General features: G+C 37.9%; 2 protein-coding genes across 2 annotated transcripts in view; one reads left to right on the top strand and one right to left on the bottom strand.

Moving 5' to 3' along the window:
* Positions 1-25,592, top strand: part of LOC145296768 (RB1-inducible coiled-coil protein 1-like) — a 285,724-nt gene that overhangs the window by 101,309 nt on the left and 158,823 nt on the right. The gene's annotated exons all lie outside the window — the stretch shown is intronic.
* LOC145297010 (uncharacterized) lies at positions 24,494-25,064 on the bottom strand (the record flags this gene model as incomplete). The annotated part of the gene is made up of 2 exons (XM_080143232.1): positions 24,494-24,583; positions 24,996-25,064. Coding segments are annotated over 2 exons (159 nt in total), but the record flags the coding sequence as incomplete, so codon positions are not given.

Here is a 25,592-nt window from a genome sequence, read left to right as displayed (position 1 = left end):
CGAGGATAAGAGTTAACAAGGTGAATAGATTGTTAGTTGGATGAGGACAAATGAGGAATGGAAAGAACAAAGTTTGATTACTGTAGATTTGTTGACATTGGATTTGAGGACTAACATATTGTAGTTTGCAGGGAAACAGTTCTCTTGTAATGTGTTCCATAGATGGGAATAACTAAATCAAATTTATAAACTAATAAACTTTATTTTTTAACCTATATATACACTAACAAAACTACATGTGTAGCTATTCTATCAAAAGTGATGGCATATTTTTTTTCATTGCTTCCCAATATACCTAACATTTTTATAATTAATGTCACTTGGATGGGGAGGGGGAGTACACTGGTTCTGTTGTTGATGAGCATCATTTATGATGATTTTGTTAGCATGTGTTTCTCCAATATCTTTCCGTTAATTCTTTCTAGAAGGATATTGTGTATTTACGAGAGGGACGATGTGACAGTTGCCAACGTCCCCAAGTAAAAGTGTTTTTGTGAAACTACCTGGATTCGAACTTGGCACAAGCAGGTTATCAGTCAGTTATTAACCACTGAGCCACCATCATCTCCCTGATGCTGTTGAGTTTGACCTGGATTCAGCAGGTAGATGTTGATATCGGCTGCTTTTAATCAGTCTTTCTTGCAGATTTGGAGCATTTCATGTTCTGGAAGGATTTCGAGTTGCCCTTAACACTAAAATCACCTGGGATCAGCAGTTGCTTCAAATCATTTAGGAAGGTTATCATCTTTTCTTTTATAATATTACAGTTCCAAATCTTTTCTTTTATATTACAGTTCAAATAAATGCTTTTAATCAGTCCTTCTTGTAGATTTCGAGCTCATTTTTTATCTTCATTCATTGAGGGAAGGTTATCTGTAGGCATTGAGCTGCAGTTTCACATAGGCCAATACAATGTTGTTATACTCCTTCTGTATTTCGGGCAACCACTGTAGATTGTCCAGATGCATTGGCAAACCCTATTAGAAATTTTCTGATACCGATGCAAATGCTTTTGGATATCAGTTTAGTTGAGCTGTGGCTCTACTACCACTGGATGTTAGATCAATCTACCTTGGAGCGACCTGTCAGAAACTTTTGATGGCATAGCTTTGATTGACATGATCTCTTTGTCACAGCTCTGTGTTGAGGAGGGGTTGGACTGTGTGCTAGTGCTTGTTATCTCTTGGCAAACACCTATATATATTTAAATAAATGTGTAGAGGTACAGAATTTAAATAAAGTTTTAAATATAATGGGCGGAAGTCTCTCGAGAGCTCTTTCAGCTATCATCTCATCAGGAGAAAATCGATAGTGTAAAAATAATACTATGTCGAAAGTAAAGAGCTCTGATGGGGAATTATTCAATGTGCCAAAAATTACGGGGACACTAAAATAAAGTTTATTAACGTTTAAAAAAACGATTAAAATAATGGCACAACGAGGGGGGAGGGGAAACAACAAAAAAAAAAAAACTGGAGAAAAGATTCCCAGTTCCCCAAAGAGAAACAATGTGTTAGATGTTTCTTTCTGTTGGCACAAAGGTTTCCGCACCGCAATAGAGGCAGACTCCAAAATCTTTAAATGGTTTCTGGAGTCCGCTCTATGTAGCACCTCGAACCATTCAATTTTATATCTATCGGCACAGCACGGGTTGTCAACCAAATGCTGGCCAATAGCAGAGTCCAAGGCTGCAGAAGGAGGGAGACTACCAGACCCCATCCTCCCTTGTCTGATCTTCGATGGAACATGCTGGTTTATATGAGTCAAAAGATGCAAGGATGTTCACCAAACATAACCAGCATTGCACTGGCATTTAAATAAAATACACAAGCAAGGTGTTCCACTGAGACCTATTTTATCAATGGTTGGTTCGGCACAACATTCTTTGGGTCAGTGACTTGTGGAAATTCTGCCACCTGTGCGCGAGTTATACCACGCACTGTATCCCTGATTCTTTTCAGTTTGTTTATGTACGTGGGTTGGATTCTAATGCAGAGACGTCTTTTATGTGCTCATTTGATGTCTCTAGTCTCTTTACGAAAATACCGTTAGATGAGACTATACGTATATGTACCGACGCGCTTTACGATGGTCGCCTGACTGCTCCACGTTTTTCTAAAGAGATTCTTATTGAACTCATTTTAATGTGCACAAAATGTGTGGAGTTTAGTTTTTGTGAAATTATGTACTGTCAGGTTGATGGGTTTTCAATGGGGAGTCCGTTGTCCCCAACTTTGGCGGATATTTTCGTCGGGTACAATGAATCCGTTTTGTTTAATTTTATAACAAAACCCACTGCATATTTTAGATATGTTGATGACACTTTTGCTGTTTTTCCATAACAAAGTGAAGCGTCGATATTTTTTGATAGGTTGAATTCTTTGCATGGAGCTCTAAAGTTCACTATGGAAAGTGAGAAGGACAATTCGCTTCCCTTCTTAGATGTTCTTGTCGAACGTCCAAGGCGGGGCTTTCTCACTACAATTTATAGGAAGCCGACATTTACTGGCCTATATGTGAACTGGTTGTCTTTTGTACCAAAATCATGTAGGGTCGACTTAATTAATACTTTGGTACATAGAGCCCTGATGATTTGTTCACCGAACAGATTGGACACTGAACTCGATAAGATCAGGGAAATATTCATCAATAATGGTTATCCTGTTGACCTTATTGATGACTGTATTTTCAAAAAGATTGCGGATTTTAAATCCCCTAAAAAGTTTGGACCTTTGAAATGCCCGGTTTATTTAAAATTACCGTGGATTGGGGAAAAGAGTAACAGACTTTCCAAACAGATTCGCAGAAGTATTTATGACTTTTATTCTGTGTCCTTGCGTTTGGTATATACTACGAGACCTGCATTTCCTTCTTTTCGCAAGGATAGTTTGCCTTACATCCAAAATAGCAATATTATATATCAATTTAAATGCCAGTGCGATGCTGGTTATGTTAGGCGAACATCCTTGCATCTTTTGACTCATATAAACCAGCATGTTCCATCGAAGATCAGACAAGGGAGGATGGGGTCTGGTAGTCTCCCTCCTTCTGCAGCCTTGGACTCTGCTATTGGCCAGCATTTGGTTGACAACCCGTGCTGTGCCGATAGATATAAAATTGAATGGTTCGAGGTGCTACATAGAGCGGACTCCAGAAACCATTTAAAGATTTTGGAGTCTCTCTATTGCGGTGCAGAAACCTTCTTTGTACCGGCAGAAAGAAACATCTAACACATTGTTTCTCTTTGGAGAACTATGAATCTTTTTTCCCTTTTTTTTTTGTTGTTTTTTTCCCTCCCTCGTTGTGCCATTATTTTAATTGTTTTTTTAAACGTTAATAAACTTTATTTTAGTGTCCCCGTAATTTTTGGCACATTGAATAATTCCCCATCAGAGCTCTTTACTTTCGACATAGTATTATTTTTACGCTATCGATTTTCTCCTGATGAGATGATAGCTGAAAGAACTCTCGAGAGACTTCCGCCCATTTTATATATAATATATATATATATATATATATATATAGCAACCAGTGATTTCAACATTTTCCCTGATTCCAATACAATTACTGATTCTGATTTTTGTAAAATTTCCAAATATTTAATTATAAAGTTATCTCTTTATCATAAGAACCAGTGTAATATGTGCATATATTTTTGCAAAAGTAAAAGTACACTGAGGAGGATGGGGGGGGGGCATACATTACAACTATTCTTTCTCTAATCATTTCCTTTTAATTGATTGAAAAAGTGATTTGCTAAACTCATTGTGAGATTTTCTTTTACATTTTTCATGTCTAACATGTTTTCCTATTTATCTATTTGTGCTATGTTACCTGTGCCATTTTTACCGTGTCATTTCTTCCATTTTATTTTATTTAATTTATTTTTTATCAAATTTGTTAGGATATACAGTTTTTTTTTTTTTTTGTCTGTTTTTTAACATTATCATTAGTAAATAGCAATGGGAAATTAAGTGTTAAACAAAAAAATATTAAGAGAATTGTCTTTGGAATCAGGAATGAGGCTCAAAATTTTCCGGTTTCAATGTCCCAAAATTCAGATTCCAATTAATCATCCTAACACTAATAACATAGCCATATATTTTATTACATTTAGTGACGGATTTACTGTTATAATGAGATTAAATCAGGAAGTCTTGTACAGATTGTCCAGAAAAAAAATGCTGATTTAGTGCTTGCCTGTGAAACGATGAAAGATCTAAGACTTGAAAAATACTATAGAAAGTAAAGGTCTGAAAGTGAATGTTTTAAAATGGTTAGTGGTTATAGTGTTAGAAAGCCCCCCAAAAAGAAAAGTCTATGCTCAGTTTTTGGAAAGTGTTGAGAACGACTTTTTTTTTTTTTTTTTTTTTTTTGTGATACTTGTAAACAATGGAATTATTGTTAGTGAGAAATTTGTGATACTCACCTTACGGATAACAACAAACTCTTCCGCTTTACTATAAAGACCGGAGAATATGCCTCTGTGTTATGCTAACACGTACCCACTCTCTTTGTCTTTTCAATATATTTTGTTTCCCCTAAATGCTGAGTTGTCTTCCTTCCAGACTGGTCCACAACAGAGCCAATGAAGATGAATGAGAACTCGTATGTGGAGAAAGTATATTTGGATGATGAGGCTGTTAAGGTTTTGTTACTATGGTTATAATATTGTAGTGCAGAGTGGAACAGATGCTGGTGTAATAGCAAATTAGAAGTGAATGGAGTAATTTCCAGAAACTTTTGCCATTACTAACCAGCAGAGCATTATCACTGTCAATTGAGGAAAGAGTTTGTCAAGCATGTGTACACAGTATGATAATGTGTAAAAGTTAAACTTGGTTAAGGAAATTTGAAAATATCTGGAGAGATAATATAAGAATGTTACAATTGATTGACACATTTAGATCTGATGACCTAAAATCTGAACAGTTGATTTAGTAGCATAAAAAAGTGTGGATGAGTTTTTGAGGTAGATGTGTAATGTGGCCATTAACTTTTCACTTGGTTCCACATATTGTATGCAGACAGTCGCAAAGTAACAAAACAGGAAATTCAATTCGGCATTTTTTTTTTTTTTTTAGTTGAAATAAAACACATTTATTAACGGTACTTACCAAACACTGCATTGCATCTTGTTTTAATAATCTCTTAGTTCGCCATGTAGTTGACAGAACTCTCCCATATTGAACACCTGCTTCTCTTTTTCCTGCAATGATATGTCTGCTTGTCTTGTTGTCATGAGGATTTCAAATCTCTCACACTAGTTAGTTTTTGCTTCACTATCCCACCACACGAGTTTTAAAAAATCTTTTTCTTTACTCTGTTTGCAGTTTGCCCTATGACATACGGTCGTCCGATCATTTTTTGTTCAAAGTTCGGATTGCTTCTTGCCTTAAAAGTTCCTCTCACACTGACTCGTCTTTTCAAGTTCTCGCTGCCCACGTAGTTCCTCTTTTTTCTCTGCTTTTCTTTTCATTTTCTTCCTCCACTGTGACGTCACCTCGCAAGCTAGCTCATTTGCATATCTAAGATGCTGCTATTATTGTACACGCGTCCATGGCCCTGATGTAAAACAATTGTGATAATGGTATATTCACATTGACACACCAGTTCTTGTTAGATGGCTGAAGTTAAGCAATATTGAGCCTGGCCACTATCAGGTGGGTGACTATTTTGGGAATACCAGATGGATGACCTCTAATGGGGATATACATGCGACTGGGGACCGTTTGTGAATTTCATACTTCTGTGAAACTTCCTCCTTCAGAAAAAGCCAGTTAAACTTGGCTTAGGGTTAGTGTCGCAGTTTCATTTCATTTTTTATATTTCATCCAACACCTGGCAGCATATAAAACATGTTAAACCAAATGTGTTGATCAAAATTTTTTTATGCAAGATCTGTAACTATTATTATGACAAAACAAAATATTTAATTGATCATCGGTAAACATGTCTATAATGCATTTACATATCCACAAAAAAAATTCAGCATTCAAAATTATAAACTATAGGCAACATTTTCCAGAGAGCAATTTGCAATGTAATCCCCCCCCCCCACACACACACACTATCCGGGTGGTGCAAGCATATTGATGAACAGGATCTTTGAGGACTTGACAAACACTCTGGTCCACAGGTGGTTGATCTTCTTTGGTGCATTCACAATTAGTTAGCCATATTGTGCGATTTTGCTAAGAACAATCATGCATAGGCTGCTATGGTTCATGGTACAAGTCTGGCAAGAATCTAGCTGAACCAATCACGGGTAATACTATTATTAGGTTGGTGCAAAAATAATGTTTTTTGATATTTTATTTATATATATATATAATGATAAAAACATTTTTGCACCAACCTAATAAACGACAATACATAACCTACTAATAAATCTTTAAATCACTATTTTCGTATTAAATAATACATTCATATTTGAACACTTGTAAAATAGAAAATTATATAACTTCTACTATAGTTCTCTAAAAATTACAACTCCTAGGTATAAGATCTATATAAGAGCCAGGTACGTCCAAGGATGGAATACTGTTGCCACATCTGGGCAGGAGCTGCTAGAAAGGACTTGTCCTGCCTTGATAGAGTTCAAAATAGACTTTGTAGCCTCGTAGGAGATGTCCTTTTCTCTTCCTTGCAACCTCTATCTCACAGAAGAGATGTTGCGAGTTTGTCTCTGATGTATCGTTATTTTCATGGAAAGTGTTCGACTGAGCTTCAATCTATGGTCCCCCCTCGCAAAACTTTCACAAGAAACACTCGTCTAGCTGTAAACACTATCAATAATTCCCCCCACTCTTTATCTGTGCCTAAACCTAAACGTAGATTCCATGAACAAAGCTTTTTTATTAGAACTGCACGCCTGTGGAATTGTCTTCCGTTTTCCTGCTTTCCAGCTGACTACAATATGGTTGTGTTCAAGTCTAACGTAAATAAGTTCTTGATGAGCCGTTCCATATAAGTTATCAAATTTAACAAATTTTTATTACTAATGATTATTATATTGTCCAATTTCTACTGTACACTCTTTAACCCTTATCCTTGAGTGGCCTCTTGGCCTTGATAATGAGTTGATACCTATGAAAAAAAAAAAAAAAAAAGAAAAAGTCCAATGTGAACAAGTTCTAATTGAATCGTCCCCCTAAGTAATCCAAGTTACAAAATTCCCACTGTTTACTATGCTAAAATCACAATGACTAATGTATACCTATTAACCCTTATCCTCGAGTGGCCTCTGGGCCTTGATAAGTGGTGACTCCCTTGTAAAAAAAAAAATAAAAAAAACAAAAAAAAAAAGAGCAGAGAAGGTGGGTAACAAAACAAAAAGAAATAAAATCTTAATCTAAAAAAATTTATTTTATTTTATTTTTTTACTTGAAAGTCACCACTTATTCAGATCCAGAGGCCACTCGAGGATAAGCGCTAATAGGTGTTAATTAAATGGTGAGACAACACCATGATGATCAGTAATTAAAGAACTTGGGTAGGGTTTAATTATAAGAGGACGGTGCAACAAGAACTTGTTTACAATAAATTTGAAAACGAACATGTTATATTCATTAAATAAAAAGAATCCTGTTAAACTCTCAATCTTTTTTTATATATTAACTAGCATGAGTGCACGACATTGCCCCGGGGTTTGTCGGTGTAAAAGAAAAGTTTTGGTAGGTTCGCACCCGAAGCCTTGAAGTGAAGGTGGAAAAGAAAGTGTGAAAAAACCTAACATCTTACCGCTCGGCCATGAGGGGACAAGAGTGAAAAAGAGTTCTAATTTAACGATTAAAAAGTTAAGTGATAGGTGCGTGAATTTAATGAGGTAAAACATCATGCGACTTAACTTTAGCTGCAAGTCAGTTTGTTTCCCCTCAAGATGTAGAGAAAAACCAGCTCTCCATAAAAAGGGAGTGTCCAAATGAATAGCAATTGTCTGATATAAGGGGCTTCTCCCGCACTGATCAAAGCTAATTGCTTTTCAAGTGCCTCAGAGTTTCGTTGTCTCCAGATTCAGTTTCACTTATATACGGAAAAGCCAAACAAATATGCAGAGAATTTTTAAAAATCGCGAAAATAGCATGTAAATTAAAATACACATGACCGCGTTTCATGAATCCTACATATTATAATCTAGGTAGTATATAAAAAATTCTAAGAAACAGCGGCATCCCCCAATCATCCCTCCCCCCAAGAAATCCTTTGGCAGACATACACAAAATGTGCACACACACACACACACTAACACATTTTGCCTTTTATATATATATATATATATATATATATATGTTCTATTTTTGATGGAGGATTCTGTTTACAATATAAATACACCAAACTGATCCCTGACTTTTTAACATACAAACGGTTTTCTTTTATTTGTGAGCTACCAGTCTATTTAACGATTGCTGTTTAAAATGTAATGTGTGTATAAATATGGTGCTGATTTCATTTCCGGTTGCAAGATTGAAATAAATTTGTAACATCTGTTAATTTATTTTCATCTGCCTCTTTTCTTTTAAAGAAATATACATAAGGCTTCTGGCTATTACAATTTTAAATTGAATTAAAACAAATGACATTTTCGGTGATATTATAAGCTTCTTCTGTTTTTATAATTTGAAAATATTCTGTGCTATTCAAGATTTATTATTTCCTATTCAAATTAAAAAAAAAAAAAAAGTCATTAAATATTTATACTAGCATGCTGCCTGTAGGCTTGACAGGTTTTTGGTCAAGGTTTTCATTGTCATTAATTCTTTCCGGAGAATTATGAGCTGAGGAAACCGTTTTGCTGAAATTGAATACTTGTCTAAAAAGGGGGGGGGGCAGCACATTTTTATAAAAATAAATTTTGAAGAAATATGTAAAACTTTATAATTTCCAGAGCTGAGCCTCAAACAACTACCATCATCGAAATTCCAACTGTTCATCTTCTCTCATTACTATGAGAGAGAAACATTAATACCAAACGAAAACATTATTAGATTTACAGGTCCTGATGTTGGCCAAGTTGATTTGACTTTTGTGTCATCCAATGCATCCGTCAATCCCGATTGCTTTTGATGCTACCAGTGATTTTTATAAACAGCTTGGCTCTCTGATGTGTGCTGACATTTCGAAATAGTGTCATCACACTGCCATTAATGCAATAACACTCTGATTTTATGTCTCTCCATGAGAACCATAAGTCGAACACAAGCACCCCTCTCCAAATGTGACGAACTGGAGCGCTTATATGCCACATGGTTTTGGTTTCCTGTGTACAAATGAAACCTGAAAACTCTAGTTTTTCCATAAAACTATCCATCTTTACTTCTAAATGTATATAATGTGGAAATCTATCTCTTGTATTTAAGTTTATAGAGACTAAGAATTTTATTAAAATAATTCTGATCAGATGTACCACAAAACTGCAGTAAAGTGTTAGGATAAACCAAATTTATTACTTATATAATTTTATTTAATGACTACACTTTAGTGTTCATTGGAGATACCCAGGTTTCGTCCATCTGATCATTTAGGTCTTTAGATTGTCAAGTTATGAATATTTTAACAATTCTATTTCAAAGTATTGACCTCACAATAACATCGATTGGAATAAGGTCTGGAAAATATGGAGACCATATTTCTCAAAACCAAAAGCTCAGTCAAACCCGCTCCTTTCAGCCTTCGGGCCAAGATCAAAGTGTAGTATCTGTTCTTCAGATGGTGCACTTCAATTTCTTGTTCTCTCAGTGGATGAGAAATCCTTCATGATTGAGACAATTTTTATTTTTGTTCCTTTTCTCCACATTAAAAAAACAACCCTGGTGTCTAACTCTGTCCCGTGGGGAGGCGTTGTAAATAGGAACACCTACTATGATAATAATAAAATATATATTAACAGCATCTTTTCTGTGAGGAAAGAGGCTGTAGGGAGAAGAGCTCACCCCTCACTAAATTTCAAAGTCGGTTTTCTACTCTGTCAAAGTAGGAGAGAGTGCTCTGAACAAATCTCTCCAGATGGTATTCCATGTTGACTTTTCTATACGGAGAAGATTGCATCAAGAATGAAATACCTTCTGTAGCAATAGAATGGTCAAACCATTTTCCCAGTGACTGTACAACAGATTTGATGTAAGCCTTCCATTTCAGGCATAGAATAAAAGCAAGCCCTAAGATCTTCTCAAAAATAACATTTCAGAGGACAAATCAAACTTTGCTTCTGACAAATTTTCATTTGTTATTATTGTACCGTGTTATGTGGCAATATATTAACACTTTGTAATTTATTAGAAAAAGAAATACTTGTTCAGACAACTGCTAATATGAAACTTTTTTAAATCCCAAGCAAAGCATATTGCCACTTAGAACGTAAATAGCTATTATTTGGAACCATGTCTCACAGGAAATCATAGGGAGTTGAGCAGTGAGAGGTCTATTCACATTATATTTAAACTTCTGCAGGTTAGTAGAGTCAAGGAAACAAGGAGGTAATTCCAAAGTCTAGCTATCAGAGGGAAGATACTTAGAGTAGAACACTTTTCGTCATTTAGTGACTTCAACAGTTGAGGATGAGATTTTACTGCTTGTTTAGTCAGTATGTACGTCAAGGGGATACTAGTGCAAAAAGTTCATCAGAACACATTCCATTAAAGTACTTGTAAAACAAGCACAGGCATGCAATATTATGGCAATTAGACAGCGACTGGAGCTTAGCTAGTGTGGATCCTATTAGATTTGAGACTTTTAAGACTTTAAGAGTGAGATTAGTGCAGATGCACCAGTCCAAATATGGCAACAATGTCCATGCATGAGCGAATTATGGCTTTGTGAAGGCATAGGCTTACTCTCTGGTGTGAGTGATTTTCTTAGCATGGTAGAGATAGCCCACCTTCTTTGCAGCAGCCTTGGCAATTTCGTCAATGTATTTGTTCCATTTAAATAATAACTAAAAAATAAAAATCAGCATGGGGGAGGGGAGTAATTTATTTTTGATTTAAGAATAGTTGCCTACCTTTTAGTTTAAAAGTACGTAAACAATTAAAAATTAAGATGACTTCATTGCATCACAGGCAATGCCAAGTGGATATAGCTGATTTACATTTTTAAAATAACACTTTCATCTTGCATTCCATATTCCTTTATTTGAAAAGTTCAAATAATTTTGATTAAGAAAGCTTTCATGAAATTTTCACGTTTCTGCTTGGATGTATTGTATATGAGATGGATATAGTTTTATATTGAATATTTTTAGCAATCAGAGATTAACACAAATCAGTTTTTAAACATTTTTTTTTTCTAAAAATGTCATTTCTAATGATGGGAGGGGAAGGGGATTGACTGAAGTGTCGGAAGTGTTCTTAGACAGTTCCACTTGCATTTCAACAGCCTTTGCCCCATTTTTTTTTTCTTTTCTTGCCTTTTCTCCAATACAGAGCTTGAGAGTAGGCTTGAAAATGACTCTGTAGCTGTTCAGTGTTCAACTGCCTCCTCGGTCAATATACACCACAGCAGCAGTTCAGACTGACATATTGATTTCGACGGTTCCCTGTCTGTGAGTCTGTCTGAAAGTTAAACGTGTCAGCCTCTGCTTCAGATGAAGCCTCAGACACACGTGATGCTTCTTTGTGCATCATGCAGGAATGACATCATAAGGTAGAAGCAGCAGCAGCAACCCTTTTCTATTTTTTTTTTTTTGTGCCTATTAGAAAATATTTAATATTTTAATAAATCAGTAGAAGCCAAATAATTGCCTGATTTATTTATTTTTTTAATTAAAACAAACAAGCAAAAAAACAAAAACAATATTTATACTAGAGGCTTTCAATGTAATTTATGAAGTAGTTTCTAAATCTGACATTATTTTGGAAGAATTATTTTTCTTGAAATAAAATTTGCCATTAAAAAATTATTTTTTTTTAATTTTCTTAAAGTACTCAGAAATTAACCTTGTTTCTTTCTCTGTCCATTAATGGAAGGAATTCGAGTTCCAACTTACCCAAGAGCTGTGTTAAATTTGGTATGAGGCAAATATTGTGCAATTTAAAGAGCATAAAAAAAATTGAGAAAAATAATTATATCCTTAAAAACTTTATTTACCAATCCCATCCTCCACAAATCCTGCCAACATGAGTTATTCATTTTAAATGTACGTTTTTGAAAAAAAAAATTGACAGGCTTTCATATATATATATATATATATACATACACACACGCACACTAGCTGGACGCCCCACATTGCCAGTTCATACAATATGCTTAAACATGATATTTTAATTTATGCGGATTGTATATGTATTATAATAGAATCAATCCTCTATTGATTATTAAATTACGAGGAATAATTTGTCCGGTGGACTAATTTGTAAAAAAATAAAATAAAAAAAATAATGTCATTGGAATTCTTTTGAGATGAGTGATTTGTTTTATTTATTTGCAGACTATTATTCTCATCATTTTATAGTTGTCTCACGATGTTTTGGCCAACTATTCCTCTGAAACAACTATAAAAAGATGAGGATAATAAATAAATAAAAAATATACAAATCACTCATTTCAAAAGAATTCCAATAATTAAATAATATATACCATTCGGTACGTACCCGACAATGGAAGATCAAATAACAAAAACTTGGATTTATAAGACCAAAAAATTCGATCTTAATCAGCCTTCAGGGTCCATGGTGCAGTGTATAAAGATGTTGAATCTCTATAGTTCCAGGTGAACATTATCTGAAGATAGCGGTTTTCAATCCTACCCGAAGCTGGTATTGGTTGACCAAAATGACAGAAACTATGGAAGGCAGTAATTGCTGGAGATACAGTTGAAGTTTCAGCATTCCTATCCCCTCGTGGTTAACAACCTGAGGAATAATTGGCCAAAAATAACTAAAATGTTAAGGTGTTATTAAGGCAGGACTGGTACCAATTAAATAAGTGAACTTTTGTGCTCCAGGATTTATTTTTCTGCATAGTTACCACCATTCTCAATGCACTTTTGCCAGGCTCTTTATGCCTCGGTCATTAAAGTTTGGAGCATGCCTTGTCTAACACATCTGACAAACTGCATTAGCTTACGTAAATGTTCAACAGGCTCCGGTGAATGTTAAGTGGTTTAATTTATTAAAAAAAAAAATTTTTTTTTTTTTTTGCATGGAGGAATTCAGCAATGCATCTCTGCTTCTGACGCACGTCCATGACACTGGTTGATTTCTTAGAATCTTACACCGTCAATATCTTCAACAGAGATAAAGCTTTCAGGTTATGAATGCACAAGTTTAGTCATCGTAATAAAGCTATTTGCAATTCCCTCTGATTCATTCATATAGGGGGCATTACTTTTGGAACATCCCTCATATATATATATATATATATATATGTGTGTGTGTGTGTATTTTTGTGTTAATAATACTGTATCGTTGAGACAACTTGGAAAATATAAAAACAAGTCTTATGCCATGTGTAAGTAACGGAAATATGAAGATCAAAGGTCAGTGCATTTATTGAAATAGTTATACTGTAAAACTTGCACAGTTTATGCTGATGACTCTGAAAGATACTAGATGTGGTGCAGAATATGATGCTAGGCTATTAAGAAAATTTACATTTTTGGCGGATTTTATTGAAACTTTTTCTTTACATTATATAGATCGTGTGAGTTTTAAAGTTGGATTTGAATAGCATTTAAGCTGACATAAAACTTTGATTCTGACAATTCAGGTTTTGTTTTTTGTAACCTGCTATTAACACTATAATAACTTCCCTACAGTTTCAAGAATTATATAGTCTCACCTAGACAACTGGTAATATGGAAACCTTTATTAATTATGACCGAAAAACTTGATCAAAATCAACAAGGAGGATAACTCTTATTTTTAATGTTTGTTTTGTGAAAATTTCCCTTGTACAACTGTAACGCGTCTTACTTTTAACTGTTGTTGTATTTCAAACCTCTCAGACCCACACATAAAAGCACAAACAAATAAGGAAAAGAATAAAAATCTGACCCGGCATTTTTTTTTTTTTTTTTTTTTTTTTTTTTTAGTGCAAATGAAAAATGAAATGCATTTATATGTGGTTCTTCCAAAATAGAACATTTTATTATTTTTCAAATAAGTCTTTTCGCATACATGTTTTACAACACTGTGCCGCATAATGTGCTTTTTAAGAGACTGTCCTCCCCAACTCACACTGGCCGTTAGCCAGTGCTTTCTCACCCTCAACTTTACGCATCCATCTTGCTCAGCACGTAACTAGCTTCTCTTGCTTGGCCATATGCTGTCCTATTTTCTTTTTCTGTCCTTCTTCCTGTAATGTCAGCGCATGCACACTTGCCAATTTGCATATGTGCTTTAATGGTTGCTGCTGCTAATATTTTCACTAGCCAGCTATCCTACGGCTGCTGCTGATTTTCTCAACGCCTATATGCGCTATGTTACCAAGATAGCGTAACGCTTTGTTACACGTGTAAACTCCATCTGACCATGTTGACACAAGTAAGAAAACAATGCTAGTATAAAATATAAGAAATAATATACATATACTAGCTGTACCCTTCCACACGCTGCTGTGGCTCACATTGGCGCAATGGAAAAAGTCCCAAAATGAGAAAAAGCACGTTTCTTATAGGTTTAATTTTCCATTTCATATGGGTACAGTTTTTGTTGTTCCATTTTCTTAGCTGATATAGAGATTTTCTGGTTTGGTGACTCTTGAATACGTAACATAAATTGTTCATGTGAAAAAACAGCCAGTATGTAATTATAAGCCCCACAATTGTAAAGATTGTTCCCTGTGCTTTGTGCGATGGTTATTGCAAACGACAAAATTGGAAAGTGCAATTTCCTAAAGTGTAATGATGTATCCAGTATATTTATATTTTAATTAATATTTTTATAATTCGCAATGTTAAATTATTTTAATAACATGCAAACATTCATTGACTTTACAGATTTTCTGAAAATTTCAATTAAATTGATAATGTAAAAATATGGTTTTATCGATGTTGAACGAACATTACATTTTTATATATATAGATATATTGGATTAATAAAGGTGAATCGTCATTGCTTATTCTATTATGTCTTAATTTGTTTCTATCCATTACATCCCTGCCTTGTATTGCATTCTATAAATATCCTTTATATACACGCTAAACAATGCTTAATGCAAACTACATTAAATTCTTAAAAGAAGCTTTGTTTATACCTTAATACACACACTTGCATGTTAAGACATCCCCCCCTCTCTCTCTCTCTCTCTCTCAGAAAAGCACCTGCAGCTGCTGTTTATGCTTTAGAAGGGTAAACTCGCAGTCAATATATTAAATTCTAAGCATCCTATCGTGTGTAATCATCTATTGCAGTTTATGATATTAACCTCTTTCACTGCTGGATGGCATACTACAGGAATAGGTCTATGCTGAGCAGGAATCAGTATCTCTGAATAAATATATAAATATGGTCTCCCTCCATACCATCCCTCGCCATTGTAGCATAACAATGATTTGAAAATATAAAAGCTCTGTTCATCTGCAGAGCTCCTAATATTTATGGGTAGTGTGTGTGTACATGCATGTCTCTATTATATAAAGGACAATTGTTCTTTTTATTTCATTTTACTTCAGTTGAAGATCTCGGGGTTAACACTTGATCTCTATGAGATACATAGATAATTTTTCTCTCCACAATCGACCATTTAAATAGTTTATAGGATACATTTCTTGTGATCTCTTGGTATCACTGGATCTTAGAACAAGAATTCATCTAGTCTGGTGGAGTATCCAGCTTCGTGCTGTTACTTAAGGAAACATTACTTGGAGAAGGTGCACCATTCTTTGTAAAAGTCAGTGTGGATTATCTATACCGAGGAGATCTTATCTGGGAAGTGAATACTATGTAATTTTGAATATTTAATCAGGGTTTACTTGTGGGGGGAAAAAGTATCTTGATTCCAGGATGGCAAAACCCTCTACAGAGATACTTTAGACACTCGAGGACAGTGTCTAGCAAGAGTTTAAGTTGTCTGCATGTGTGTTTATATGTCAAGTTGAAAGTAAAAAAACGACAAAACAAAGACTCACAAAGTTGGTACTTGATCAGTACTTATGCTAGATGAATGTCTAAAATTAAAAAAAAAAATACTTCTTTGGTGGTCAACTATGCTAGATTTTGTCAGGGTGGATCTTTTTTCAGTGTTATGTACTAATTTAGAAAAAAAATGCAGACTCCTTACCCAAGGAACCTATTATATGAAGGAGTTGTTTGTGTGTCCAACTAGATAGGATTTGGCCGGGTGGAGGAAAAAAAGCATTGTTGCTGAAAGATGAATAGAGCTAGTTTTAATTTGTCCTGGGCAACGCCGAGTAGCCCTGCTAGTTTATTAATAAAGATGTGATCTTTGTGTGTCTAGAGTTTGAAGATGTTTTTGTGTATTATATATTCAAGAAAGAAAATGGCTGAATTAAATATCATTTTACAGTGTGTAAAAAAAAAAAAAAAAAAAAACTTTATGAAATGACTGATAGCTAGCAAGATCTTTTATTTTATATTTCGTTTTCTATTTTTTTTTCCTCCAGCAATTACAGAATTATCTTTTGTATATTACGTTTTTAGGCATCTACATTTTTATGAATGAATATCAAGTCATCGTGGATGGACTAATACAATCTTTAAGAGATTTTGTAAAAGTACATGGAAAATAAATTCTGTGCAGATGTTAAGGAGTGTATACTCTTTTACATTTTTTTATGTACATAAGAACATAAGTTTCCTTATGAAGGAGGAAATTACTTGCATTTTTTAATTTTTTTTTTTTATTTAAAAATAGAATTCCTGTCCCGGAATGGTGAAAATTAATTCTTCCACAGAACCATTTTGTACCACTTTTATGTTATCTTACAAAGATTAAAAACCAATATATAATGATTCTAAGCCTTGTCTAGAATCCTTATTCCAATTTTGATTGGAATCCATTACATGACTTTGTTTCTAGCATTTGTCTAAAATTTAAGGTTACTTCTGTGTACCCATATTTTCGTGATGTGTTGTGTTGACATATCCCGACAGTTTACATAAACCACCGGAATATGCTGAATGCTGATTAAATTTTAAAACGCTAGAAAAATGGAGATACAATAAATAGAAATATAACCTCAACCTAGCGTAAGGTTCATAAATGAATATTTGTTTAAATGTGTAGCAACAAATGAAAATGAAATTGTTTTTTGTGAGTTTTTTAATGTAAGCATTTTTATTTTAGATTTCAATTTTTTTTTTCTTAAAGAGGACAGAGGAATATTTTATAAGAATTATTTTTCTGCAATTTGTTTTTTTCTTAGGTTATGGGAGAGGTTATTTTATTAGGAATATTTTCGATCGACTAGAAAGGCAGTCATAGACGGCAAAGGGGGTTGAGAAGGGCTAAAGGAAATGGAAAATTAGAACTTCAGTTTAAGTGTTATCTGCTGAAATTTTTATTAACTAAATACAGTGTATTTCAAATGTTATGTGGTCAATTAATTTTTCGTTAGCTGAGCGTTTTCGCCATATTCCTGTAGTTTACATAAGCTGCCGGGATATGCCGAGGTAACATTCATGGAAAAGCAGGTCGTTATGCAAAAGTACCAATTTAAGGCTTCAGCTTAAGGAGACTTAAGAAGTTATTGGAGGAATCTTGCTTCATTGTTGTTGCTGGGGTTTTTACCTTGGCATCAAAATCAAGTTTTGACCATTCTTATCCCTGTATGAAGTTGGTCCTGTGCAGTGGTCCACACTCTAAGTTTGCCTTTTCTTTTTATAAAGAAGTTAGTTTATTGCTAATCGCCGGAGGCGTCTCTACCAGGGAATGCTGAAAGAGCTGTTCAGACATGTTGTTACAGGCCAGAGTTCTCCTTATTGGAGACACTGACTTTCCAACCTCACTTTCTTTACCTTTGTTTAATCTTCCAGTGTGATGGAGATAAATACCTTGCTTCATTAGTATTTAATAACTATGGATCAAATTTGATATAAAAATCTGATATATTTAAATTTAAAAATTTTCTGCCCATGTTATGCTTCCTAAAAATGCATTAAATTTGCCTTATATCTATTAAAAAAATTCACAAAGATAAGACGTATTTAAATTTTCACAAAAGACGTCCATTCAATTTTAGTGTCTTTTCATAAAACTTAATATAGCCCATACTGAGAATCTTTATGCTAAACAGCTGTGTACCAAAATTCATGATCGGTTAATTATTCAATTAATGAGTACTATACAAAGAAATATATCAACATGTGTACACATTTTTTTACTTTTATATATTAAAGCTATGCTTTTTGTGATGCACACACATGCACGTGTGTGTGTGTGTGTGTGTGTGTGTGTCAGTAATCATATTGGCAGCCTCCTTTGATTGCTAACCTAATTATTTTATGCTCCTATTATTACCCCATCCCTCCCCTCACCAACATCCATTTGCATAGCTCTTTGCAATTTATTATCTGAAGCCAAATCCTGCTGGAGTATTATTAGTTTGAGTCAGTCACAGCAAAATAGCCTCACACTTTCATCCAGGACTTGGAAAATCTGACTCATCCATTATGGGGTTAGGTTTGGTACAGCCTTTAAAGCCTCTGTTCTCTTGCTCTTTGCTTATTACTATCTCTCTCTCCGCTCATTATTATCTGTCTCTGTCTTTCTCTGCTTGTTACTGTCTCTCTCTCTCTCTCTCTGCTTGTTACTGTCTCTCTCTCTCTCTCTCTGCTTGTTACTGTCTCTCTCTCTCTCTCTCTGCTTGTTACTGTCTCTCTCTCTGCTTGTTACTGTCTCTCTCTCTGCTTGTTACTGTCTCTCTCTCTGCTTGTTACTGTCTCTCTCTCTGCTTGTTACTGTCTCTCTCTCTGCTTGTTACTGTCTCTCTCTCTGCTTGTTACTGTCTCTCTCTCTGCTTGTTACTGTCTCTCTCTCTGCTTGTTACTGTCTCTCTCTCTGCTTGTTACTGTCTCTCTGCTTGTTACTGTCTCTCTCTCTGCTTGTTACTGTCTCTCTCTCTGCTTGTTACTGTCTCTCTCTCTCTCTCTCTCTGCTTGTTACTGTCTCTCTCTCTGCTTGTTACTGTCTCTCTCTCTGCTTGTTACTGTCTCTCTCTCTCTCTCTCTCTGCTTGTTACCGTCTCTCTCTCTCTCTCTCTCTGCTTGTTACCGTCTCTCTCTCTCTCTCTCTGCTTGTTACCGTCTCTCTCTCTCTCTCTCTGCTTGTTACCGTCTCTCTCTCTCTCTGCTTGTTACCGTCTCTCTCTCTCTCTGCTTGTTACCGTCTCTCTCTCTCTCTGCTTGTTACCGTCTCTCTCTCTCTCTCTCTGCTTGTTACCGTCTCTCTCTCTCTCTCTCTGCTTGTTACCGTCTCTCTCTCTCTCTCTCTGCTTGTTACCGTCTCTCTCTCTCTCTCTCTGCTTGTTACCGTCTCTCTCTCTCTCTCTCTGCTTGTTACCGTCTCTCTCTCTCTCTCTCTGCTTGTTACCGTCTCTCTCTCTCTCTCTCTGCTTGTTACCGTCTCTCTCTCTCTCTCTCTGCTTGTTACCGTCTCTCTCTCTCTCTCTGCTTGTTACCGTCTCTCTCTCTCTCTCTCTGCTTGTTACCGTCTCTCTCTCTCTCTGCTTGTTACCGTCTCTCTCTCTCTCTGCTTGTTACCGTCTCTCTCTCTCTCTCTGCTTGTTACCGTCTCTCTCTCTCTGCTTGTTACCGTCTCTCTCTCTCTGCTTGTTACCGTCTCTCTCTCTCTGCTTGTTACCGTCTCTCTCTCTCTCTCTCTCTGCTTGTTACCGTCTCTCTCTCTCTCTCTCTCTGCTTGTTACCGTCTCTCTCTCTCTCTCTCTGCTTGTTACCGTCTCTCTCTCTCTCTGCTTGTTACCGTCTCTCTCTCTCTCTGCTTGTTACCGTCTCTCTCTCTCTCTGCTTGTTACCGTCTCTCTCTCTCTCTGCTTGTTACCGTCTCTCTCTCTCTCTGCTTGTTACCGTCTCTCTCTCTCTCTGCTTGTTACCGTCTCTCTCTCTCTCTGCTTGTTACCGTCTCTCTCTCTCTCTCTGCTTGTTACCGTCTCTCTCTCTCTCTCTCTCTGCTTGTTACCGTCTCTCTCTCTCTCTCTCTGCTTGTTACCGTGTCTCTCTCTCTCTCTTTGCTTGTTACCGTGTCTCTCTCTCTCTCTCTGCTTGTTACCGTGTCTCTCTCTCTCTCTCTGCTTGTTACCGTGTCTCTCTCTCTCTCTCTCTGCTTGTTACCGTGTCTCTCTCTCTCTCTCTCTGCTTGTTACCGTGTCTCTCTCTCTCTCTCTCTGCTTGTTACCGTGTCTCTCTCTCTCTCTCTGCTTGTTACCGTGTCTCTCTCTCTCTCTCTCTGCTTGTTACCGTGTCTCTCTCTCTCTCTCTCTGCTTGTTACCGTGTCTCTCTCTCTCTCTCTCTGCTTGTTACCGTGTCTCTCTCTCACTCTTTCTGCTTGTTACCGTGTCTCTCTCTCTCTCTCTCTCTGCTTGTTACCGTCTCTCTCTCTCTCTCTCTCTCTGCTTGTTACCGTGTCTCTCTCTCTCTCTGCTTGTTACCGTGTCTCTCTCTCTCTCTGCTTGTTACCGTGTCTCTCTCTCTCTCTCTGCTTGTTACCGTGTCTCTCTCTCTCTCTCTGCTTGTTACAGTGTCTCTCTCTCTCTCTGCTTGTTACCGTGTCTCTCACTCTCTCTCTGCTTGTTACCATGTCTCTCACTCTCTCTCTGCTTGTTACCGTGTCTCTCTCTCTCTCTCTCTGCTTGTTACCGTCTCTCTCTGCTTGTTACCGTCTCTCTCTGCTTGTTACCGTCTCTCTCTCTCTCTCTCTCTGCTTGTTACCGTGTCTCTCACTCTCTCTCTGCTTGTTACCGTGTCTCTCACTCTCTCTCTGCTTGTTACCGTGTCTCTCTCTCTCTCTCTGCTTGTTACCGTCTCTCTCTGCTTGTTACCGTCTCTCTCTCTCTCTCTCTTTGCTTGTTACCGTGTCTCTCTCTCTCTCTGCTTGTTACCGTGTCTCTCTCTCTCTCTGCTTGTTACCGTGTCTCTCTCTCTCTCTGCTTGTTACCGTGTCTCTCTCTCTCTCCGCTTGTTACCGTGTCTCTCTCTCTCTCTCTCTCTGCTTGTTACCGTCTCTCTCTCTCTCTGCTTGTTACCGTCTCTCTCTCTCTCTGCTTGTTACCGTCTCTCTCTCTCTCTGCTTGTTACCGTCTCTCTCTCTCTCTGCTTGTTACCGTCTCTCTCTCTCTCTGCTTGTTACCGTCTCTCTCTCTCTCTGCTTGTTACCGTCTCTCTCTCTCTCTGCTTGTTACCGTCTCTCTCTCTCTGCTTGTTAACGTCTCTCTCTCTCTCTGCTTGTTAACGTCTCTCTCTCTCTCTGCTTGTTAACGTCTCTCTCTCTCTCTGCTTGTTAACGTCTCTCTCTCTCTCTGCTTGTTAACGTCTCTCTCTCTCTCTGCTTGTTAACGTCTCTCTCTCTCTCTGCTTGTTAACGTCTCTCTCTCTCTGCTTGTTAACGTCTCTCTCTTTTCTGCTTGTTAACGTCTCTCTCTTTTCTGCTTGTTAACGTCTCTCTTTTTTCTGCTTGTTAACGTCTCTCTCTTTCTGCTTGTTAACGTCTCTCTCTTTCTGCTTGTTAACGTCTCTCTCTTTCTGCTTGTTAACGTCTCTCTCTTTCTGCTTGTTAACGTCTCTCTCTTTCTGCTTGTTAACGTCTCTCTCTTTCTGCTTGTTAACGTCTCTCTCTTTCTGCTTGTTAACGTCTCTCTCTTTCTGCTTGTTAACGTCTCTCTCTTTCTGCTTGTTAACGTCTCTCTCTTTCTGCTTGTTAACGTCTCTCTCTTTCTGCTTGTTAACGTCTCTCTCTTTCTGCTTGTTAACGTCTCTCTCTTTCTGCTTGTTAACGTCTCTCTCTTTCTGCTTGTTAACGTCTCTCTCTTTCTGCTTGTTAACGTCTCTCTCTTTCTGCTTGTTAACGTCTCTCTCTCTCTGCTTGTTACCGTGTCTCTCTCTCTCTCTCTCTCTGCTTGTTACCGTGTCTCTCTCTCTCTCTGCTTGTTACCGTGTCTCTCTCTCTCTCTCTGCTTGTTACCGTGTCTCTCTCTCTCTCTGCTTGTTACCGTGTCTCTCTCTCTCTCTGCTTGTTACCGTGTCTCTCTCTCTCTCTGCTTGTTACCGTGTCTCTCTCTCTCTCTGCTTGTTACCGTGTCTCTCTCTCTCTCTCTGCTTGTTACCGTGTCTCTCTCTCTCTCTCTCTGCTTGTTACCGTGTCTCTCTCTCTCTCTCTCTGCTTGTTACCGTGTCTCTCTCTCTCTCTCTCTGCTTGTTACCGTGTCTCTCTCTTCTCTCTGCTTGTTACCGTGTCTCTCTCTTCTCTCTGCTTGTTACCGTGTCTCTCACTCTCTCTCTGCTTGTTACCGTGTCTCTCTCTCTCTCTCTCTGCTTGTTACCGTCTCTCTCTGCTTGTTACCGTCTCTCTCTCTCTCTCTCTCTGCTTGTTACCGTGTCTCTCACTCTCTCTCTGCTTGTTACCGTGTCTCTCACTCTCTCTCTGCTTGTTACCGTGTCTCTCTCTCTCTCTCTCTGCTTGTTACCGTCTCTCTCTGCTTGTTACCGTCTCTCTCTCTCTCTCTCTGCTTGTTACCGTGTCTCTCTCTCTCTCTGCTTGTTACCGTGTCTCTCTCTCTCTCCGCTTGTTACCGTGTCTCTCTCTCTCTGCTTGTTACCGTCTCTCTCTGCTTGTTACCGTCTCTCTCTGCTTGTTACCGTCTCTCTCTCTCTCTGCTTGTTACCGTCTCTCTCTCTCTCTGCTTGTTACCGTCTCTCTCTCTCTCTGCTTGTTACCGTCTCTCTCTCTCTCTGCTTGTTACCGTCTCTCTCTCTCTCTGCTTGTTACCGTCTCTCTCTCTCTCTGCTTGTTAACGTCTCTCTCTCTCTCTCTGCTTGTTAACGTCTCTCTCTCTCTGCTTGTTAACGTCTCTCTCTCTCTCTGCTTGTTAACGTCTCTCTCTCTCTCTGCTTGTTAACGTCTCTCTCTCTCTCTGCTTGTTAACGTCTCTCTGTCTCTCTGCTTGTTAACGTCTCTCTGTCTCTCTGCTTGTTAACGTCTCTCTCTCTCTTTCTGCTTGTTAACGTCTCTCTCTTTCTGCTTGTTAACGTCTCTCTCTTTCTGCTTGTTAACGTCTCTCTCTTTCTGCTTGTTAACGTCTCTCTCTTTCTGCTTGTTAACGTCTCTCTCTTTCTGCTTGTTAACGTCTCTCTCTTTCTGCTTGTTAACGTCTCTCTCTTTCTGCTTGTTAACGTCTCTCTCTTTCTGCTTGTTAACGTCTCTCTCTTTCTGCTTGTTAACGTCTCTCTCTTTCTGCTTGTTAACGTCTCTCTCTTTCTGCTTGTTAACGTCTCTCTCTTTCTGCTTGTTAACGTCTCTCTCTTTCTGCTTGTTAACGTCTCTCTCTTTCTGCTTGTTAACGTCTCTCTCTTTCTGCTTGTTAACGTCTCTCTCTTTCTGCTTGTTAACGTCTCTCTCTTTCTGCTTGTTAACGTCTCTCTCTTTCTGCTTGTTAACGTCTCTCTCTTTCTGCTTGTTAACGTCTCTCTCTTTCTGCTTGTTAACGTCTCTCTCTTTCTGCTTGTTAACGTCTCTCTCTTTCTGCTTGTTAACGTCTCTCTCTTTCTGCTTGTTAACGTCTCTCTCTTTCTGCTTGTTAACGTCTCTCTCTTTCTGCTTGTTAACGTCTCTCTCTTTCTGCTTGTTAACGTCTCTCTCTTTCTGCTTGTTAACGTCTCTCTCTTTCTGCTTGTTAACGTCTCTCTCTCTCTGCTTGTTAACGTCTCTCTCTCTCTCTGCTTGTTAACGTCTCTCTCTCTCTCTCTGCTTGTTAACGTCTCTCTCTCTCTCTCTGCTTGTTAACGTCTCTCTCTCTCTCTCTGCTTGTTAACGTCTCTCTCTCTCTCTCTGCTTGTTAACGTCTCTCTCTCTCTCTCTGCTTGTTAACGTCTCTCTCTCTCTCTGCTTGTTAACGTCTCTCTCTCTCTCTGCTTGTTAACGTCTCTCTCTCTCTCTCTGCTTGTTAACGTCTCTCTCTCTCTCTCTGCTTGTTAACGTCTCTCTCTCTCTCTCTGCTTGTTAACGTCTCTCTCTCTCTCTCTGCTTGTTAACGTCTCTCTCTCTCTCTGCTTGTTAACGTCTCTCTCTCTCTCTGCTTGTTAACGTCTCTCTCTCTCTCTGCTTGTTAACGTCTCTCTCTCTCTCTGCTTGTTAACGTCTCTCTCTCTCTCTGCTTGTTAACGTCTCTCTCTCTCTCTGCTTGTTAACGTCTCTCTCTCTCTCTGCTTGTTAACGTCTCTCTCTCTCTCTGCTTGTTAACGTCTCTCTCTCTCTCTGCTTGTTAACGTCTCTCTCTCTCTCTGCTTGTTAACGTCTCTCTCTCTCTCTGCTTGTTAACGTCTCTCTCTCTCTCTGCTTGTTAACGTCTCTCTCTCTCTCTGCTTGTTAACGTCTCTCTCTCTCTCTGCTTGTTAACGTCTCTCTCTCTCTCTGCTTGTTAACGTCTCTCTCTCTCTGCTTGTTAACGTCTCTCTCTCTCTCTGCTTGTTAACGTCTCTCTCTCTCTCTGCTTGTTAACGTCTCTCTCTCTCTCTGCTTGTTAACGTCTCTCTCTCTCTCTGCTTGTTAACGTCTCTCTCTCTCTCTGCTTGTTAACGTCTCTCTCTCTCTCTGCTTGTTAACGTCTCTCTCTCTCTCTGCTTGTTAACGTCTCTCTCTCTCTCTGCTTGTTAACGTCTCTCTCTCTCTCTGCTTGTTAACGTCTCTCTCTCTCTCTGCTTGTTAACGTCTCTCTCTCTCTCTGCTTGTTAACGTCTCTCTCTCTCTCTGCTTGTTAACGTCTCTCTCTCTCTCTGCTTGTTAACGTCTCTCTCTCTCTCTGCTTGTTAACGTCTCTCTCTCTCTCTGCTTGTTAACGTCTCTCTCTCTCTCTCTGCTTGTTAACGTCTCTCTCTCTCTCTCTCTGCTTGGTAACGTCTCTCTCTCTCTCTCTCTGCTTGGTAACGTCTCTCTCTCTCTCTCTGCTTGTTAACGTCTCTCTCTCTCTCTCTCTGCTTGTTACCGTCTCTCTCTCTCTCTCTCTGCTTGTTACCGTCTCTCTCTCTCTCTCTCTGCTTGTTACCGTCTCTCTCTCTCTCTCTGCTTGTTACCGTCTCTCTCTCTCTCTCTGCTTGTTACCGTCTCTCTCTCTCTCTCTGCTTGTTACCGTCTCTCTCTCTCTCTCTGCTTGTTACCGTCTCTCTCTCTCTCTCTCTGCTTGTTACCGTCTCTCTCTCTCTCTCTCTGCTTGTTACCGTCTCTCTCTCTCTCTCTCTCTGCTTGTTACCGTCTCTCTCTCTCTCTCTCTCTGCTTGTTACCGTCTCTCTCTCTCTCTCTCTCTGCTTGTTACCGTCTCTCTCTCTCTCTCTCTCTGCTTGTTACCGTCTCTCTCTCTCTCTCTCTGCTTGTTACCGTCTCTCTCTCTCTCTCTCTCTGCTTGTTACCGTCTCTCTCTCTCTCTCTCTCTGCTTGTTACCGTCTCTCTCTCTCTCTCTCTCTGCTTGT

The sequence above is a fragment of the Euprymna scolopes genome, chromosome 17, assembly GCF_053919585.1.
Source record: "Euprymna scolopes isolate OS-2025 chromosome 17, ASM5391958v1, whole genome shotgun sequence".
Classification (NCBI taxonomy): Eukaryota; Metazoa; Mollusca; class Cephalopoda; order Sepiida; family Sepiolidae; genus Euprymna; species Euprymna scolopes.
Note: the sequence above shows the minus strand (reverse complement) of the source record. Positions and strands in the feature narration are given on the sequence as shown.